This window comes from Sphaerodactylus townsendi, linkage group LG07 (genome assembly GCF_021028975.2).
Source record: "Sphaerodactylus townsendi isolate TG3544 linkage group LG07, MPM_Stown_v2.3, whole genome shotgun sequence".
NCBI lineage: Eukaryota > Metazoa > Chordata > Lepidosauria > Squamata > Sphaerodactylidae > Sphaerodactylus > Sphaerodactylus townsendi.
In genome coordinates this window covers 54,281,352-54,303,477 of record NC_059431.1, presented here as the reverse complement: position 1 = coordinate 54,303,477, position 22,126 = coordinate 54,281,352, and the positions used below count along the sequence as shown (strand labels likewise).

The 22,126-nt window shown below is 42.8% G+C and overlaps 1 protein-coding gene across 1 annotated transcript in view; it reads left to right on the top strand.

Annotated features, from left to right (window-relative positions):
* The window catches only part of TMEM232 (transmembrane protein 232), a 194,093-nt gene that overhangs the window by 97,241 nt on the left and 74,726 nt on the right, over positions 1 to 22,126 (top strand). The window contains exon 12 of the mRNA XM_048503411.1: positions 10,491 to 10,669. Coding sequence (XP_048359368.1) covers positions 10,491 to 10,669 — 179 coding nt within the window. The remainder of the gene's footprint in view (positions 1 to 10,490; positions 10,670 to 22,126) is intronic.

Below are 22,126 nucleotides of genomic sequence, written 5' to 3'. Positions count from 1 at the left end.
CTTTAAACCTCCCCTCCCGTTTTCTTGTTATTACTAATGTATAGATGTGTTGCAAAAAGAATCCAGCTACTGTATTATGATGTATGAAATCAGTTAAAGAGCAGACATTGACCAGTTCTTCTTTTGTATTTCAGTATGTCTACAGATGGAAGCACATCTATTCATCTTTTTCCTTTAGCTCATATTAATGTGAAATGTCAAAGCAACTTTTTTGCAGTATAGACATAATGCTGTGTTATTAGAGCATGTCAGACAGTCTGTATGCCCCAAAATCTGATGATCCAGGAGTGTGGCTTAGGATTTAAAATTTATAGATGGGAATGATCACAGATTTTCTCATTCAGTGGAAGGGTTTTAGGGTCAGTGACAGCCTATGGCTAAGAATAATATCTGGCTTGAACTGTACATTACACTGAAAACAAATCTGTCTCACTGTAAGGCTATTGCTGAGTCTAAAGTACTTGTGGAGGATAATCATTATGTGTGTGTGGGACGCTTAGCCCTTCCTCTTGTCTGCTGATTCTCCCTTACAAATTCCCTTTTCCCAGTTATTATAGGTGTTGTTATTTTTAACCCGTGGCTCTTCAGCCAAGGATCATTCTCAGGGGGAAATTCTTGACAAGGGTTAAGCATTCCCCACTTCCAATTCTTCTCTACAAACAGCCCTGACTTGAGATCAGTGGCCCATGTAGTTTGGTAATATCTGACTGACAGCAACTCCCCAGTTTGTCAGGGAGAAAAATACCAAGACTGGATATCCTTTAACTGGAGATACCAGGCTTTGAACCAGGGATTTTCTGAGCATACAGCATATGCTGCTGTCCCATTACGTCATGACCTTTCCTCATTTCTCAAATGTTGCTTTGGGACTGCTTTAGCAAATGCATGTTTAGGGCCTTGTGTTTTCCAAGGCAACGTGTAGTTCCACCTTCAACAAAACTTCAACATGTGTGTGTGTCTTGTATGTATATCTCTAGAGATGCATATTTATTGTTTGGCTCTATATGATTGTTTAGAAAAATTGCTTCAGTGATTTAAGAAGTATTTTCACCACTGTTTATATTTTCTTTTAAAGGAGGGTCTTTATTCAATGCTCTTCCATTGTTTAAATCTATACATTTAGTACACTTTCTTGTAAGGAATACAGAATGGTGTACATGATTCTCCTTTCCCTATTTTATCCTCATTATAACCCTGTGATGTAGATTAGGCTAACTGAGAAAGTGAAAATCTAAACCTGGGACATCCAGATTCTATTCTAACTCCTCTTTTCTTCCTAACAAGTAATCAAAGTGGCTTACAGTATTCTCTAGGGTTCCCAGGCACATGGGGGGGGTGGGGCAAACATAGGAGTGCTGTCAGTGACAAAGTGACATTACTTCTGGGGAAAACCCAGAAGTGATGTCACATCTCTTTAGGAATCACTTGAAATTCTGTGGTGAAACTTTCTGGTGGTTCCTAGAAAGAACTAATGTCATTTCTGGGTTTTCCATCACCCCAATGACAATTTTTAAGAGATTAATTTTCTGCTACCAGTTGCTGTGGTCAGAAATGGGTTTCAATGTTGAGGGCTTGGCAACTCTAGCATTGTCCCATGCTCCATTTTATTTTCACAACAACTGTATGAAGTAGGTTAGGCTAAGAGAGAGACAGAGGACTCACCCAAGGTTATCCAGCATGTTGCCATGGCAGAGTGGCGATCTGACTCCAAGGCGATATCTCCACTGCCGATTAATCCCGGGATACTCACCCGAAATATCCAGGTTTCATGCCAAACTCCCCACAGCAGAACTGCCGAACACAGATTCATCCCGGTTCTGGCGCTCTCCCCCTTATCACATGTTTCCCCCAAACCTGCTTGAATGTGAACCTTAAAAAAAAACACGTCTCTAATCCAGATTGGTGGGAAGGTTTGGGGGTCTAATGTGGTTTCAAATTTCCCACCGTAGAGACTGATGCAAATGCCTTCCAGTCAATCAGAGTGTGATGGGCTGTGCGCGATGTGCACACTGTCTTTTTTTGGCTTTTGTTTTTTGTTGTTGAAATATCTTAATAACCTTTCAATCATAATTAAAATAATACCACACCATTTGCTAAATAACCCCCAGTACTGTATATTTCTGATACTGCTTTTCCTCTAAGTATACAATTCATTGTGCCCATTGACTTCTAAAACAGTCATTACTTTCAACTTCATCATTACTCAATAATTTTGCTATTTTTACTATTTTTACTTTCTTTGCCAATCCAAAATTGAGGGTATTGTTGCTTTACTCCATTTTTTGCTAATACCAATCTTGCCACAGTAGTCAGATATTGAAGCAAAGTTTTACTATTTTTTCCATTGTTACATTAGATATCCCTAAAAGATACAATTCCAGTATGCATTTCATTTTTGATTTCATTATTTTTTGAATTTCTTTATGAATCCCTAACCAAAAGGCTCTTACTTTTTTACAATTCCACCATAGGTGGAAAAAGATGCCCGGTTCTTTCCCACATTTCCAACATAATTTAGAATTATGTGAGATTTTTAAATAATTGGATAGATGTTAAACATCATCTGTACCATAATTTGTAAAAGTTCTCCTTAATATAGTTACTATGAGCAAATTTTAGACCTAAGTGCCATAAATTTTCCCAATTTTCTAAAGGAATCGTATGGCCCATGTCCTTTGCCCATTTTATCATGAAATCTTAAATCATTTCGTCTTCCAGATCTAATTCCAAACATAAATTTTACATTCTCTTGATTAAATGATCATCTTTATTTATTAAATTTAATCGAATTTTATCTTCCTTGCCTTGTATCCAGAATGGTTTCGGTTCTCTAATAAAGGAGCAATAAAGTTGATGATACAGCCACCAATTAATATTCCAGCAATCCAGCCTTTTAATTTATCCATGCTTTTCATCTTGACAGGGATCTTATTACCCACCTGATACTTTTCAAGTATATCAGCGTATTTTAACTGATTTTTTTCTAAATTGTTTTTGTTCATTATAGCTTCATGTGGAGATATTCACAAAAGAGTGAATCTATATAGTCTTATTCTATATTTCTTTCAAATCCAAAACAAAGACAATCTGAATGGATAGTGAAAAAATTGTTTATTATTTTTTTCTTTATGATACCCTAGGTAAGCGTGAATGCCAAATCTTAAATCATTTCCTTCATGTGTTAATAATTTAGTATTGGTAAGCATAATCCAGTCTTTTAGCCACACTAAACAACATGATTCAAAATATATTTTAAGATTTGGTGCTGCCATGCCTCCTCTCTTTTTTTCATCCGAGAATGTTTTGTATTTTACGCGTGGCTTTTTACCTCTCCAGAGAAATTTCAAAATTTGCCAAATTGTAAATGGTTTATATAATTTGATTATCAGTAAATCTATATATATATAATTTGATTATCAGTAAATCTATATATATAAAAAGCTAGCAGTGTTTTTGTTGATGATAGTATAACTCAGTAACTGCTGGACCAATTCCTCTGAAAATTCCCAGCCACTATAGTCAGCCAGGTGAGAGTGTTTTTAGATGTTCACATACCTGAAATTTCACACCTGGCCAGGTAAAACACCTTTTTCCTGGCGCTCCATGGTGAAGGACATGCAGCTGCCTGTGTGTAACTGTCACCCTTAGAATTTTCGTACTGCTTAGAATGTTCACTCAGAAGGCCAGATATGAGCAGTGAAAACAGTACATAGGCATTAACTCGAGTGGAAGTGAAACACATACACATGCATACATACGAGGGAGAGGGAAGGGAGGGAGAGGGAAGGGAGGGAGAGTGAGGGGTGGCATGCAAGGGAAGAGAGGGAGGGAGAGGAAAGGGATGGAGGGGGAGGCATGTAAGGGAAGAGAAGTGAGAGAGGGGAGAGAGTGAGGGGTGGCATGCAAGGGAAGGGAGGCAGGGGGCCCAGCATATTGATATGACCCACCCACCCTAGTGGAGGAAAAGGGAAGGGAAGGAGGGGGAGGGGTGGCATGCAAGGGAAGAGAAGTGAGGGATGGAAGAGAATGAGGAGCGACATGCAAGGGATGGGAGGGAGGGGCCAGGCACCCTAGATTCCCTGAATACTGCGGTTACAGTTAAGAAAACCAGGCACACGTTACTCAGGAGTAAGCTTGGTACAGCAACCATGACATACTTTGAATGGCTGCATTGCGCCCCTCACAGGGTTTCCTCAGAAGCGACACCCATTGCCACCAACCAAACTTACTCCCAGGTAAAGGATCATGACCAGCCAGCCTAGATGTGTGGGAGGAGTGCCTTTCCATTCCCGCCCCAAGGAATGCAGGCACACACATCAATGACATCGCACAGTATCAGACTGCATGTTTGCATGAGCACGTACTGCTGGCCTCTGCAATTGATTTGCTGCTACTGTTCCTTTCCCATTTCACCACAATAAGCCACAGCAATGCATGGCCGGGCACTGCTAGTTATTAAATAAAAATAATATTCTTGGAAGTAAATTTATTTTAAGTACTGCAATTTTTACCTAATAATAATTGTAATTTATTCCAAATCTTTAAATTTCTTCTAATTTTATTCCATGTAACATCATAATTATTTTCAAATAATCTTAAATTGGACAATGTTAAATTAATACCTAAATACTTAACTTTAATGGAGATCTGACCTCCTGGGTCAGATTCTTAATTGTGCATACTTTTTCCTGCTCCTGAACTCACTGAACTGCAGATCAGAGGAGTCCTGCAGCTTCCAAAACCTCTTAAAGTGTGTGAGACAGTGAATATCTTTGTTGTGTGTTGATCACCTCAACTTTGCTCACCCCTCCCACCTTCCTCCACCTTCCCAATGCCACTTGACAGCTGTTCCTTCCATTCTCAGCCACCAGAGTGACCCAAATGGTTTTCTTTTTTCTTTTTAAGAGAGAGAGAGAGAACTGCAGTGTGTGTTGTCCGGGCGCGGCCCTGTCCCCAGAGCCCGGATTCAGCACAGCAGGCAGGGCAAGGGCTGGCAAAGGGAGAGACAGCAGGATAACAGACAACAGAGTAAAAGCCAGCAGAGTGAGAGTTGGGAGGGGCCTCTCACAGCTGAACTGGCTGTGTGAGAGAGTGATGAGCTGCAGCTGGCCAAGAGGAGGAGTAGATAAAAGGAGAAAGGAAATGGTCCTCTGGAGCTGCCACTGCAGCAGGGACTGGGGAGGACATTGGCAGAGGAAGGGAGTGGTAGAGAGGCAAGGAGCTTAGAAGGGGCTGCTGTCCAGCGCTGTGGGGGAACAGGCTGGGGAACCCTGGTCTTCACAATGGCTGCACACCCACCCCACCCCTGTGAAGCATAACAGGATGGGGCAAGGAAGCCGAAGAAGGGGAGAAGCAATCAGAGGGCTCTCTTCTGTGAGGCAACAGAGAGAGAGAGAGGGAGAGGGGTCAGGCAAGCCGGTAGCTCTGGCAAACAGCACTGGGACCCCAGGCCAGGGAATGGGAGGAGGGTACAAGGCGTGGCCTAGCGCAAGGCGTCCTGTGGGCAAGACTGTTCCTTGGCCCTCAGGGCCAAGCTAAGGTAACATCGTCTGGGGAGTCCAACCCCCAGGTCAGGGAAGGTGGGTCGGTACAGCCACCTGCGGGGCCAGGGCAACTAGGGGAAACACCACGTGTGTGTGTGAGTGTGTTAGGGAAATGGTGGCTGGCTTAACTTCATGGTGAGAGAATCTTCAGTTTGAACTGAAAACCGTAGGAAAAACCCACTGCAGAGAACAGGGCCATGGGGATAAGCCCTGCATGCATAATAGGCCTTTGTGAAACCTCAGCTCCTTGGAGGATGGGAGGCATAGCAATGTACTGAATAAATATATAAATAATATAATACAGACCTATTGACTGTGGCCAGTTGGCAGAAAAGGCAGACATTCTTTCATTATACTGTCCATCTTTTGGTGCACCCCATCTCTACCCTTTCTTATTAGTGCAAACTGGTATTGTAAGCCTGTTCTTGAGTTTGTTAATATTAGAGAATCATTTGGTCAAGTCTTTTATTAATATTATTTTTACAACAGAATTTTGCTTCTTTAGAGGTCCTCTCCTTTTCTGGGTTCACATAGTTCACTTTCCTTTCATTTCCTCTGAACTGTTGAGAGTTCTTGGACAGTGATAAACACTTTTAGACAAATCTGATCTCTTTGTTTTGTTAGAAAAAGCTTAAATTGTCTGAGGTTTGGCAGGACTAGTAATCATTTACTAGATCATTTTATGAGATCTTTTGTTTGCAGAATGAGCAGTGAAGGTGATCTTCTCTCTTTTGCTTAAGCAAAACCAATCAACTTGGAGAGGTAAATTGACTTGTTAGGTAGATGTATGCTAAAGTCACCCGGCTCCATAGCTTTATCAGTTCTGAAACTCTGTATGCAATTTGTCAATTTGGTCCTGTAAATTGGCTGTGAGTGGAAAAAAAGACTCCCTACTTGATTAAAGAAACTTTCCAAATGAACTTCATTCTGACTCCGCAGGCATTTGGTTGACTCATCACTGTGTGTGTAAATATAGTTCCATTTCTATAGTTCCATTCATTGATTTAACTTGCCCCATTCACAGCGCAAGATCTTTTTGGCACCTGGAAAACAAAAGCACCCTGGGTAAAGCTCCACACCCACAGAAACATATCTGCTTTATCATCTTACTTGTCTCACCATTTGAATGTCATTGTAGCATTTTGAAGATTTGATCTCAAAGTCCAAAAGCTTTCCAGATAAAATCTGTATGAAAATAATTTGGATTGCATTCCAAGCCTGCATGACACCATTTGTTCATTCATATGCTCGGCATGATCTCGTCAGTTCTTTTCCAATTAATCTGTCATTTTTAAAAATTTGACTTTGTGTCTTTTTCTGTGATTCCTTGTTCCCTATATTTCTTTTTATATTTTAATTAGGGTTGGAGATTCGGACAGTCCAAATCCGAATTTTTACCGAATCTGCACGGATTCGGACGGATTCGGAAGAGCAGGGGCCGAATCTGAGCTGTCCGAATCCTAACAGATCCGAATCCATGGGATTCGGATTACCAGCCGAATTGCGTTTTTATTTTTTGGTGTTTTTTTCACATTTCGGCCTGCAGGGGAGACATTTTTAAACATATCAGCACCAAATTTTCAGGGGTATCATCAGGAGACTGTCTGAGTAGTACCCTCAATTAGTGCATTTTGAACTAGGGGCCAAGTTTGCGGACCCCAAAGTGGTCCCTATCCCCCATTCTTTCCAATGGAGACTAAGGATGGGGGCTACCCTTTTGAGGGTCCATAACTTTGGCCCCTGAATAAACTGCACCAAACTTGGAGGTCTCCTGATATTACTAATGAGTACCGATACATCTACAAATGCACCTGCGGGCACCCTGAAATTTGCACAAGATTCTTTGTTCTGCAGTGACTTAGCTGCATTGCTGTCAATAGAGAATTTCTGAGGGGGCTGTGGGTGCACATTTTCTTGGTGACCACAAAACTTTTCAGGGTATCTTCAGGAGAGTCTCTGGATGACATCCAGGTTTGGGAACTTTACTTCAGAGTGGGAGATGGGCCCTTTTTTGGGTCCCATAGAATTAAACCTGAAGCAAAATTCCCCAAACCTGGATAGTGTCATCAGGCTCTCCCTGAAGGCCAATGAACCCTTCAGAATGTGCACCTCACAGCCCTCTACCAGAAATTCCCCATTGACAGCAATACATCCTAAGTCACTGCGGAACAAAGAATCTTGGGCAAATTCTGAGGGGGGCCTACAGGGACACATTGAGATGTATTGGCATAAATTATCAGGAGTATCATCAGGTGACTGTCTGATGTTGCCCAAGTTTACAGTGCAGTTTGGTTCCAGTATGGACCCTCAAAGGGGTGCAACTATCCCCACTGTTTCCAATGGGGAGCTGATAGGGGGATGGGGGCTACACCTTTGAGAGTCCATAACTTTGGCTCCCTGAGACGAGCTGCACCAAACTTTGAGGTATCATCGGTTGACAGTCTCTGATATTACCTGAAAGTTCAGTGTCACTAGCTAAAAATGCTGGTTTGCATGTTTCACGTATCTCCAAAGCGGGCTTCATGTGCAGGAGGCTGATTGAAACAGCAAAGAAACCGAGATTTTACTAAAGCTAGTGGCCTAAATTTCAAGAACATCATCAGGAGACTGTCCCTGATGGCCCCAAGTTTAGTGCAGTTTGGTTCAGCAAGTTATGGACCGGGGGGCCTCTATCCCCATTGTTTCCAATGACAGCTAAGGAGATGGTGGCTACCATTTTGAGGGGTCCTGCTTTGGCCCCCCTAAACCAAACTGCACCAAGCATGGGGGTGTCATCGGGACAGGTATACAGTGATACCCTGATATTTGGTGCTGATATGTCTAAAGTGTGCCCCTGCAGTATCTTAAAGAAATTTGCCCAGGTTCTTTTTTCTGCAGTGACTTTCTGCATTGCTGTCAATGTGGAATTTCTGGTGGAGGGCTGTGGGGTGCAAATTTATCAAGGTACAGTAAAAAGATGTTAAGGGGATCTTCAGGAGAGTCTTTGGATGAAGCACAATCCAGGAGTTTGAGGAACTTTGCTTATGGGGCAGTGGGAGATGGACCCTACATTGAACCTTGAAGCGGGTCACCAAACCTGGTTGGTGTGTGAAGACTCTCCTGAAGACACCAAAAGTTCAATGAGTTTTCATGAGAAATGTGCACTCCACAACTCAATTCCTGTACAACACATTAAGACCAACCAGCCACTACAGAGCACAGAATCTGGGAAATTTGTTTACAGATTGACTATTGAGGAATTACAGTTTAGAGCTACTGTCCGCAAAATTTCGGGTATCATAAATGGCATGTCCTATGATGCTCCCCAAGTTTGGTGTGAAGTTTGGTTCAGGGGTCCAACGTTATGGACCTTCAAAATAACCAGCCCCATCCTATTGCTCCATTGGAAACAATGGGGAATGGTACCGAAGTCAACTTGCCCCTAATTCTTCACATAAGGGAAAATCGGGACAGTCTCCAGATGATATCCTGAAATTCTGGTGCGCAGCTTTAAAATTACGTCCCCTGCAGGCCAAAACGTGTAAAACACCCAAAATTCAAAAGCAATAAAGGACCAGGTACGGGGATTTACCCGAATTTTCGGGTATATCTGAATTGGCTATGATTCGGATTCGGGCATACAAATCATTTTATGCCCCAAAATACCCAAATCCGAATTTTACCGAATTTTTTTAGTATTGACCAATCCTGATTTTAATATGTCCATCTTAACTGCAAAACTGGTTGAATACACTTTTAAGAACAGTTAAAGGCTGTGATCCACAAAAAGAGTAGACTAAAGTTGGAATATAACCAATTCTGTCCTTGTATTCAGAGGTAAATTTCAGAATGCACAGGACTGTAGCCTTAGTCTATAAAGCCATGATCCACATGAACCACTGATATGCCAGCATACAAATGGACGCCTCCATACTAAAGATTAAGGGGAAGGTACACCCACAATGTTGATAAGAGAAAATTTGTACCCACCAGGTTGAAGACTAAAAAATCACAAGGAATTTTATAGCATCATAGCAGTGTTGAAAAATTATTTCAAAGCAATTTTGTACAATACAGGTACATAGGAACACAGTTGCTGTTATTGTGTTAAAGAAGAAAAAATAATTACTGTGTTCCTATGTACCTGTATTGTACAAAATTGCTTTGAAATAATTTTTCAACACTGCTATGATGCTATAAAATTCCTTGTGATTTTTCAGTCTTCAGCCTGGTGGATACAAATTTTCTCTTATCATCATCAGCATACAAAAGGAAGCATGTTCAGATTTGTTCAGAATCTTCACCACAGTTGCTTCCAGTGCTGAACTATAAAAATTAATTTTGTAGTTCATTACTGAGAGTTGCTTTAAGTGAAAAGAAAGCAAAACAGAAGAAGCTATGGAGAACCTGGTAATCTAGTAGTGTCCAAAGATTTAAACAAGAATTATGGAAGTTATCTATGAAATTTACAGTTTTATTGGCTTTTGGATAGTATTTCATAACAGTGCTACAGTGTTTGTCATGGGTGAACATTTGCAAAAACCTGTCCTCTGGGGATGCTGTTTGATTTGATTTCCAGTGTAGATTATTGTATCCAGGTTCTCCATGGTTCTAATTTTTTAAAAATTTATTTAAATAAATAAATGCTCAATTTATGTTTTGTGTTCCCAGCATTCTTCATCTGTTGATCAGTGTTCTGGCGTTGGCATTGGCAAGGCTATTACTTCAGTTTCCTCTCTTTCTATTGTAGCACTGTAAAGTCTCATGCCCTGATGTGGATGGCCTAAGCTGTCCCAATCTCAGCAGATCTTGGAAGCTAAGGCAGGTTGGCTCTGATCAGTATTTGATTGGGAGACCAACTCCATGAAAACCCTCTGCGATGGGGGAATCCTGCGATGGGGGAATCCAGAATGTATTTTAAGATCATTACAAAATGTTCATGGCACAATAAAATATAACTATTTGCAGGTCATGACCCATTCTGGGTTATTCGGTATGGTGTGGTCTACAACCTAGTTATCCTGCATAGTGAACTTTCTGGGGATGTGGTGCGAGAAGGATTACGAAATGCTGTGTGGAAATCTCTACAGAAACAAAAGGTCATTGAAAAGGAGAGGCAAGTCCTGGATGCTGTGAGAATAGCAGAGGTAGGTGTGAACTCTAGCAGCTAATATACCTTATTATTTTGATAAGACTGTCACTACTGATTAATGTTAGGTTTAAAAAAATTGCAGGTACTTCCAATCTCAGGAATAATCATGGTGCTATGACTAGCAGGAAGTGTCCTAGTTAATAGTGGCTGTATGCTTACATACTTCGTGTCATGAGCCAACCCCTGGGTACTTACTAGGACACAGAGGACTGAGGCAGAACCTGAGGACACAGTGCAGCCAGAGTTGCTTGTTCCTGAGGAAGGCCAGGCAGCAGAGCCAACACCCATTCCTTCCCTGCCTAATGACATACAGTTGGAGGAGCCTGCAGATCCTCCTAGGGAACCCAGTGATGAGCCAGCTGTGCATAGGAGGCAGAAGCAGAGATTGCTACTGCAGAAGCACAGAAGGAGTGCTCATATGGTAGCAAAGTATGGGAGATTAGAAGTCTCTGCATCTGATGAGGACTAATTCCTCACAGAATCCCAGCCCCCTGAATATAAGCCTTGCTGTGAGCGTGCTTCTGCCTGGGTGCAACAAGTGTGTTACCTGTCGCCGCTGTATGCCTGGTTCCGTACTGATTCCTAGCCTGCTCCTTGGTTCTCCTTGACATATTGGACTGTCACCTGACTACGCCTTGCCTGCTGCCTGCCTTGACCTATTGGACTGTCACCTGACTACACCTTGCCTACCACCTGCCTTGACCCATTGGGCTGTGACCTGATCACGCTTGTGCTTGCTGCCTGCATTGCCCTGAGGGGTCAGACCTGGCCACCACCCTTTTCTGCTAGCAGCACACTCTGCTGTATGTCAAACATCAAACACACCAAACACATTTTAAAGGTTGACATTCAGTAAAATAGTCCCAATTTAAATTGTTCTAAACCGCAATACCATACTCAGCAGTAGATAGCCGTTCCTATTTCATTAAGTTTGGAATATTTGGTATTAAAATAGAATAGGATTATTGAGATAGATGGATTAAATTTTGCTGCAGATAGCAAGTGAGCTATTATTATGGCTGCTGTTCATGTATATTTTAATTTTTGATGGTGGCTAAATGGATGGTCAGCTATTGTTGTGCTCCAGACAGTTGAAACAGTGTTTTTTCTTGGGACTATTGTCCATCAGATGTCCAGTCTAATGTCTGCATTGATCATTAAGTCTATACTGACTAAATCGAATTAATGTGGCATTGGGCCCCAATCCAGCAGCTTGCAAGTAATGGCCACAGTTCCTTTTTAAATAATTTAAGGGGCAACTTCATTTTTTTATTGAAGGCAATTACAAAACTTGCTAGCTTTAATAGATTGGGCTGATAAATGAATATGAAAGTTTATAAAATAAGAGCACATTGCTCCCAGCCATTGATACTTCACGAGACACTTCATCTACTCCATGTTGTTTACAGTGGAATATTTACATTTCTTTGGGTTTTTCTGATTTGACTTGCTGTCATTAAATGCTATTGACATTTCCTGAGGTGATACACAAATCTTTAGGTTTATCATGTTAACCCAGATATACCAACAAGCTTCATTCTTTTTCACTGTCACCCTACATGAAGACAGTTACACAAATTTCCCTTAATCAGAATTGCTAGAAGAAAACCATAGTAACAGAATCTGTTGGTGGTTATCTCTGTGTATATCCCTAGTCACACTAAGTGTGCTATCCAAAGTGGGGTGGGGAAGTGGGGTTGAAGCCACTGCACTGTGCAAAATGGCACGGACATTGGCATACAGGCACTTAGGCAAGTGCAGAGGAGTGGAGTAACAGCGTGTCGCCTGAAGTCAGAAATCAGGCTGGACACTGTCACTGCTACACCATTCAGGGCTACACTGTTGTCTAGGGGTGCATTCAGAGGCATATGGCCTATAGGGACATGGCAACCCCCCCCCACATGACCAAAAGACGTGCGCCCCTGCATGCCACTGAGCCCCACACTTGGACTCTGTGCAGGCCTCCCCAGACCCTCCCCAGGCCCTTTGGACTTGCACGGAGACTGGGGTGGGGCTTGGTATGCATGGAGGCTGGGGGTGGGGCTCAGCAGTAGGTGGCCTTGCCCTCCGAGCCCCACTCCCAGCCTCCATGCAGGCCTCCCCAGGCCCTCCTCAGACCCTGCCAGCCTGAACAGAGGCTGGGGAGCTCAGCAGTGGGTGACTCCACCCCCAAGCCCTGCCCCTGGCTTCCATGCAGGCCTCCCCAGGCCCCCTCCAAGCCCTGTTAGCCTGTATGGAGGCAGGGTGGGAGATGGGCTCGGCCTGAACGGAGGCCCTGGGGCGGTGCTCAGTGGCGGGCAGCCCCACCCCAAGCCCCACTCCCAGGCACGGGGGGTGTGTGTGCAGGGGGAACCCAGAGAAGGGGTTGTCTCCGGGTGCCATTTCCCCTTGATACACCTCTGGGTTCATTGCAGGGGTAGGAGCCAACTTTACTCACCTTCCAGAGGCATTTCAGCCTGGGAACTCCCCTTTTCTGGGGTGCAGACCTACGCATGCAGTGCCTGTACTTTTTTCCTAATCAGAACTACACTAGTGGGAGGAGGGCTGGTTTTTAATGAGGAAGCAGAGCTTCCTTTCTTCAGTGCTACAGTGCAAATCCATATCCCTGTGCTCAAAGTTGCTTTTTAAGGCTAAATATTATATCATGCAGTCTGATCATGTAATGTGTAGTTTGGTCCTGAGATTCCCCCATTGCAACTGTGGTTCAAGATTCTCTGCGCTCAGTCCAGAATACTTGCTAGGGAACCTACCTTCTAGGCTGGGATATAGTAAAGTTTCCTACATCTTCTAAACTGTGGTGGTGGGCTTAAGTGGTGACTGAACCAAGTTATGAAGAGAAAGTCATGTCATCACTGTTTCTTCTTCCTTCTGGAAAAATTGAAATAAAGTACTTGAGTAGAAAAAAGGGAAAATTATTTCACCCCCCCCCACTGATTTTTCCAGGCCTTCACATCTGTATACATAACATCTAAACTGTTCTGATAACTTTGGCTTCCAGTTTGTTTCTGGCCTCAATTCTAAGTTCTAGTTTTGACCTTTAAACTCATATAAACAGCCTAGTCCCAATAAATGGACCCCGCCTTTTCTCTCCTGAACTTGATTATAACAATACAACTTTAAACTAATCCTGGCATAGGGGTAATTGTTTTATGATTCTAGAACTAGTTTTCTCCCCCTAGTTGCTTTATAACTTTTTATGCATTAGATACTCTTTTTGAAGAACTGGGAAATTAATATTATTAATTCTGGTGCACTAAAAATTTGTGACTAACAGTGATGGTGAATATATGTATGTATTTAACATTTAGAAGGCACTTTGAAATATTTCAATATACTAGGGACTGTGTGATGTCTAAATGAAGAAGATGCTCCTGGGAAATGAGGGCAAGCCAGAGCACATTTACCCAGGATGATTTGCATATTGTTTTCTACATTTCATAACAGTTCAGAGGCTTTTAAAGCAACAGAGCACTGGAACCCAGCGGAGCCCATTCTTGAACTGACTGCAAAATAGAAAGGCAGCTGCTCCTTACAATTAGGAAAGAAAAAAAACATGGCTGTGAATTACTAGAAAAGATGCAACAAGAATATTTTGTGTGACATTTTGATTTTCAGGATTGGGAAATGATATACCTTTATTCATAGTTCATATAATTCTTTTCTGTATGATATACTAGTTTAGAGGAAAGGCCCCTGATATATGTAAGATGAAATATTCTTAGTGAATCTCAGCATAAACATGAAAGTGGAAAACATCACTAATATTGCCAGCTCTTTTATCTCTTCATGAAGACTGGGTATGTGTCTAATAAGTGGAGAAAATTCATGTTAGTACCAATACAAGGGTGGGACTACGGTAGATGTGAGGCTGCTACTGAGGACAGATGCCTTGTATCTCATCCTCCCTTTGTCATGTCCAGGAACTCTTAACACTCAATGTGACCAAATTCTGCTGCAAGATCCATCAGTGCTTCACTATATTGCCAGTAGCTTGTTGGACAGGGCTCATTCTGAGTGCCCCTAGAGAGTGGGTTAATGAAGCTGGGATTGCTCTTTTCAGCACCTGTCCCCATACCCTTTGTAATGTTTAGTTGCAGTTTAAGAGAAAACACAAAATTCCATATTGTGACCACCATACTGGTGGCAAGTCTACAGAGAAGCATCTTTAAAAAATTTTCCAATATCAAAACATTTGGTTGTGGAGGGTTTTCCGGGCTGTAATAAGTTACATCTTGAAGTCCATAGATACATCAGGTATAAGATTTAGAGCCATATCCCATTGCTTTGGCAAAACAGGGCAATCTCATTCCCGTTATGTCTGAGACTTTGCGTATCATATTCGTTAATCAACACAAAAAAATTAAAAACAATATTGTAGGCTTTTCTGCATTGATTCAATGAGAGTTTCCAAGGCTAGAGTTCTACAGGGCCAAATTTCGATACATTTGTAAATTGCAATTATGAATATGGCAGTTCAACAGAGGCTGACAGATTGTATCTAGACCTCAGCTGAGAAAATAACAAAAACTCATCATCATAGTCTATTAATTGGTCCAAAGTAAAAAATCCCCCTATCTGTACAAGCCTCCCCCCCCCCAAAATTATTCCTAATTTTAAAATCTGGATTGGCCTATAGGGCTAATTTAGCAAGTGCAAATGGGTCAAATTGATATTGTTGTGACATTATATGCTACTAGCAGCAAAGCACATTGTGGGGGACATACAATGGGCCCTAGGAAAGGGTGGAAGAGGAACCATCTCTCCCACAATGGACTTTAGTGGGGCCGCAGCCCCCCCTTGCTGCCAGTGTGACGCATGCCACTTATCCAGTTCTGGTCTGTGGCTTGGTGGTGGACAGTTTGGAGAGGTGTGGCTTGGGGTGGGAGAGGGCAGCAAGGTGAGGTTTGAGATGGTGGATTGGGTAGGAGGGAATGGAGTGACTTTGGTTGGGGGGAAGTTGGAAAGGTAAGGGTTCTGGTGGGGGAGGATTGCAAGATGAGGGTTAGGGGGGGAAGGGTTGAAAGGTGTGGGTAGGGGTGGTGGGAAGATGGGAATGTGAGGCTTGGGGTTCAGGGAGGGTTGCACTGTGTGGGTAGGGGTGGGTAGAGTAGCATGGGGAGGGGGGGGGGGGGGGTGGGGGGGGGGGGGGGGGGGGGGGGGGGGGGGGGGGGGGGGGGGGGGGTGGGAAGGGGGGGGGGGGGGGGGGGGGGGGGGTTGGGGGGGGGGGGTGGGGGGGGGGGGGGGGGTGTGGGGGGGGGGGTTGGGGGGGGGGGGGGGGGGGGGGGGGGGGGGGGGGGGGGGGGGGGGGGGGGGGGGGTGGGGGGTGGGGGGGGGGGGGGGTGGGGGGGGGGGGGGGTGGGGGGGGGGGGGGGGGGGGGGGCGGGGGGGGGGGGGGTGTGGAGGGGGGGGGGGGGGGGGGGGTGGGGGGGGGGGGGGGCGGGGGGGGGGGGGGCTGGGGGGGGGGGGGGGGGGGGGGGGGGGGGGGGGGGGGGGGGGGGGGGTGGGGGGGGGGAAGCGTGGGCGGGGCTGCGACGGCCAGCAGACCGACGGCGGGGACCGCGGTGAGTGGGGCAGGGGAGGGGAAACAGCGTGTTCCCGGCGGTGCTATTCGCACCGCGCCGCTGGGAACGCGCTTTCCCCTCAAAAACAAGGGTTGTTTTTGAGGGCGGCCTGATGCCGCCCTGGGGGAGGGGGAGCGCAGTCAGGTCAGCGCTGCTGCGTTGCAGCAGCTTACCGCCTCTTCTGAGACAGCTGACCTGGGGGGGCGGCGTTTTTACAGCCCCCAGGCGATGGATTCCCCAACCGTGCGGAAAGGGCCTGACAATACTGACTTGGATTCAAACCATGGAGATAAGGAATGCCTCCCCCCTCCACCATGGAAGAGAATTTTCTTACCAAAATGTGCTTTGAACTGGCTGATCAGCCCTCCCTTATAGTACAGACTTTACAACTTCTAATGCAAAAGTTTGAAAGCTTTTCTTCCTCATTCTCACCACCCCTTCCAGAAAATGTGAGTCAATCAAGCTAGGCAAGTCTTGACGTGTCTAGCAGCCCACCAATGGCCAATGAGAGGCACCAGAACAGCAAACAACAGAATATGATCAGCCAAACTTGTTTAGTTAACCCACAAAAATTAACTCTCGTACCAACTCAGCTTATACTCGAAATCCATCCTTTCCAGGGAAGAACCATATCATGGAATACAATTAAGCAAAAGTGAACTTAACCCAGATTCTAAAGAGAGTCACTATCAGATCCTCTCTATAACTACACTCAACCAGACATACAACTCCACAAGATATCTATTAAAATTCAATGGCTCCGCTCCACCAAATTGTTTAATGAAACAGAAAAACCAGCTTCACACCTTTGGAGTACTTCCAGTGCGCCTGTTTAAGAACTCAACAGTTGAACCCTTGTTCAAACTCTGTGCTGCAGTGCATCTACTCCTGGTTTTCAAAACCAGCCTTCAGACTCTTAGATTTATCTATCTAATCCACAGAGTGATCTGATTAATCTAGACATAGAAACTGAAATTCCAGGAACTCTTGATGGAAAAATACTAGCTACTAAAAATTCTTAATCACAGAGAAGTCTTCTAACCCTCCTGGGCCGATTAACACACTTACAATTACTGCAAAAACTACTGAAAATGATCATCATATAATGGCCCATATGTACCCCCGCCCCATTACCATGAGAAGGGGAGTATATTACATGACCCCATCAGTGTCACTGATGAGCTCTCTCCAGCTGATTGACTACCATCACCTCCCAAGGCCTTCATTATGAAGTGTCTGTCATGGAATGTTGCTGGGTGGCTCAAACACCTTGCTTTGATACTGATTTTAAAGACTTTTTATCCAAATACGATCTAATCCTTCTTCAAGAAACCTGGTGTCCCAATCTGATAGTATCGAAGGGATATACGGCGTACTTCTTTTGGTCACAAGAGAAAATAAAAAGGGTCATTATAAAGCTGGTTTATGCTGTTTTGTCTCTAATGAGCTAAATTACTTATTTGCCCCCTGGAGGAATGTAGCCTGCCTGCCTAGGCACTCTTATGTAGCATGGACCACAATCAATTACTTGTTGTCAGTGTATACCTTCCACCATGTACAGACACTTTGGAACTCACTACCTTGTGGGCCAAGCTCAGTGACTATATCGATACTCTGGAACTCTGTTACTCACATGCAAAAGTACTCATTGCGGGGGATTTTAATGCCAGCTTTGGCCAACATGATGCTCATATATCAGAACCTACAGACCCCGTGCTCCTGGGTCTCTCCTCTACAGTCTCCTTACTTTCAAATGACTTAACCACCACAAAGTGGGTTCATTCCATTCTGTGCATCATCTGGCAAAATAGTTTTAAATGGAAGGCACCCAAATGATCACCCTGGGACTTTCACATACCATTCTGCTAGAGGGAGCCGTGTTGTGGATTATACCCTCAGTTCGCCTTCACTATTTGAACACACATTCAACTTTTCATGTGTTGATAGAACAGACAGTGATCATCAACCCTTAACCATTGACATCAGGTTCATCAACCAGCTCCACCTCTGCCCTGATGCTTGCACACAATTCGAAACTCCATAGGCTGACCTGCCAGTTAAATGGACACACTGGACGGAGACAACATTAATGGCCCTTATGGATACAGGGACCCTGGATGATTATTTCTCAGCTGCCACTGAGGTGAACACACCTGAGGCCTCCATTTTCCACTACAAGGAGTTAACAACTTTCATTCTCAATGCTATCCAGTCAAAAATTAAATATAATTAACCAGCTCCCCACTCCCTTAAGGATTCCTGGTTTGACCAAGAATGCCTACACTTGGAAGTGCTCTTACGCCATCTATACCATCAGTTCATTGCCAACCTTGTACAAGCACTGTGTGAAAATTATTTCCAATTTTGGAAACAATTCCAGCTCCTGGTTCTGACCAAGAAGCATCAACTCCATCAAAAAAATTGGAATATACTCATCGAAGCCGCAAATACCATACATCCCTCACCCACATTCCAATATAAACAACAGTATCTTATGTGCAGACTCTTTGTGGAATCATTTCTACAATATTTTCTTTGATGCTGATACCCCCTTCTCATCTCTGGACAACCGCCTATTATATGAGCTCCCAGAGTGACCTCCTGTGACCACAACAGAGATAAAAGGCCTGATGGAACATCTGAAAAGAGGGAAGGCTCCTGGTCCTGATGGTCTCCCTCCAGAAATTTTTGCTAACTATTGTGACCATTGGTCACCTGTCCTTGCAAATCTTTTTATAAAGATTGATCAAGGTGGCTCCATTCCCAAAGCTTGAACATCTGCAACAATTGTTCTCATTTTCAAAAAAAGTCAATATGCAGATGCTGGTCAACTATAGACCTATAAGTCTCATTTTGATTGCTCGAGCCTGTGCAAATAGGATTTGTCAAGGGCCATTCTACTTACGTGCATTAACATAGTGCTGCTGTTATTGCTATTAATATATTATTAGGTTTGTAGTGTTAAATCACCATCTGAAATTTGACTTTATTTCAGTTTTATGTATTTACTAGTCATAGTCATAGTATTATAATATATTTTATTTACTTGTGTTGTTAGCCGCCCTGAGCCCTTCGGGGATAGGGCGGGGTACAAATTAAAATTGAAATGAAATGAAATGAGGATGGCAATGGTGGTGTAACATTGAGTTGTAAGCTCTCCTCCTCCAGAAACTGTAAAAAGCCTGAGCATTTTTGGTTGTTGTTGGTGTGATAGCTTTGGGACCTTTCTAACAATTACTGACAGCTGAACTCGGAGTGAACTGTCTGCTTTATTTACATTCCTAAGTTTTGACACCAGGCTTGTAGTCTATGTTGCTTAGAATCAACTAATTGCTAATCGCTGGTGAGCTGATAAATTGAGAAGTCTCTTCCCTGTTTTTGTGAGGCATTTTGCCTATTAAAAACTTTTGGATTCTATCTTTAATATATAATTTAAAGTACATAATTCATGGAGACCCAATTGTAAATAATGGAATAAAGAGATGACGGCTCCACCCCAAAGTCACTGAGAGGCTGTTTCAAAAAACTACTAAACAACTGAGGATGGATTACTTTTACTCAGAACAAGTGACAAGTGAAAATCCTGTGTTTACCTACATGGCCTATAGTCGACAAAAAGAAAATTAATTCATTGAGAAGTAATTTGAAAAAGAGAAAGGCCTCTGGACCTGATTTAATTATCTTGGGAATCCTAATAGCAAACCAGGACTGGTGGGCTCAAATTTTGGACCCACTATTCACACAAATAAACCAATCTGGTATTATTCCTAAAGCATGGCTTACTGCTGTTTTAATGCTCATATATAAGAAAGGTGATCAATCAGACCCTGCAATTTTTGGTAAAGTATATGCCAAATATCTACAGGCAAGATTGGAGTCTTGGGTACAGAACAACTCTATCCTAGGGCCTGGACTCTATCCTAGGGCTTAGAAAAAAGTGCTTGACTCTAGATCATGGGCTGTTATTGTACCACTTAGTAGCTAGATACTCCATCCAGAAGTTGGGATAATTGTTCACTGCATTTCTAGACCTTAAAGTGGCTTTTGAATCGATTCCAAGGGAGTACCAATTTGGTTAGATGCACGCTAAATGTTTCCCATTCCAAATTTTTATATAGAATAATATAACCCGACTTGCATTCCTTTAGTGGTATTGTGCCTTGAAACAGGCATTTATCTCTGGTGTTAGCAGTATTATGTGATTCCAGTTGGAATAGACTTGTCCTCAATAAAATACGAGGTTGGATTAAATGTTGAGGATTTATTCATGCTATCACCACGTGAACTGAGTTAATTGAAAACACCCTTATGAATTGGTACATTAATACATTAATGAGGGAGGCAAACAAAACCTGCTCCCCTCTTTTTTAACACTTTGTATTAAATTGGGTTGTATGGCTCCATATCTCACCAATTCACTGGATCCTAATTTAAGGAGAGTTATGACATTGGCCAGATGCAACGTAATGCCATCTGCTGTTCTTCGAAGTAGATTCTCAAAAACTGAGAAATCTATAAGAGTATGCTCATGTAATACCAAGTGTATAGAATCATTGATACATTCCCTGTTTTATTTCTCTGAATATAATAAACTAAGGCAAAAGTATTGGAAAGAGTATTGGATTAAGTATTGGATTAAATGATATGGTAAGAGCCTGTATTAGATATCTTAGATATCAATCTATGTGAAGTTTAAGCTAGCTTTTTAGCAGAAATGATGAAATGTTCTGAGAGGTCACAAAGAATGCTGTCATAATAATGTACCATGGCTCAATAACATTGTAACTGTGGAAGGTATGTTAAATTGGACTTCTCTTAACATGTACATTATTGTATTACTGGTGTATTTTAATACTAGTACTTATCTGATGTTATGCCATTAAAAGCTTTGATTCTCTTAACGCTCTGCCTGATGGACTTATGGATTACAGCAGTTATGTATTGCGAGTATCAGTGCACATCTCCACAAAAACAAAGATAAAAGGTCAACAAGTACATTTTCCAAGACCACAAAATGTGCTTCTTTTAAAAAAATACACTTGCAATTATTAATTTGAAAACACCTGTGTCAATCAAGAATGCAGAAGTCCCCTTGCCCAGCTGCCTGAAATCATGTCCTATTATGTTCAAATCTCTAGCTTACTCTTTGTCAAAAAAAGGGAAATCAAACAATGTACCTGGGATTCCATGGCAGTCCGTCAACCAGATAAGTGACAGACTTTCAGAAATTTTTTTTCATTCAGCACCTTCACTGCAATATACACATGAAAATACAACATTGGTCATAGCAGCTAACTAAAATTTGTTTCCAAACCAATCCATAGGTTTATTCGCTCCAATCCAGTAATTCTTCCCTAACAAGGAGCAGGAATTCTTATGTATACTATACACCACAACCTCCAGGAGCTTCTCCATTAATTCTAATGAAGTAAATCAATCTGCACGCTTTTGTGTGTGTGTGCGTGTGCGTGTGCGTGCGTGCACAGGACTCTGCTTTTTCCTTTGGAATAGATTGTTCACCTCTCAATTTCCAGAGATATTTGGATGCTTGTTGATTTGGGATTTTATGTCTGTCTGAGTTAGGGTGGTTTCCTATCTCAGATCTAGACAGAGAGAAATAGCAGTGACCCACCTACTAGGGTTCTCATGAGAATAAATGGTATACATGGTTTTGTTGTGAAATAAGCTGTGGCCATACCAAAGTGTTTAAGATAGAAAAGACTGTTTCTTACTGTAACAATGTAACATCCCAAAACGTGGCATTTTGCCAGGTCTGTAGGCAGATATCTGGCACAAAGTTTATTAAAGAACAATATAATTAATGCAAATGTATAGCACCAAGATTACATCTATAATTTGAAGGTATATATTAAACTGGCTTTTGAAAAGAG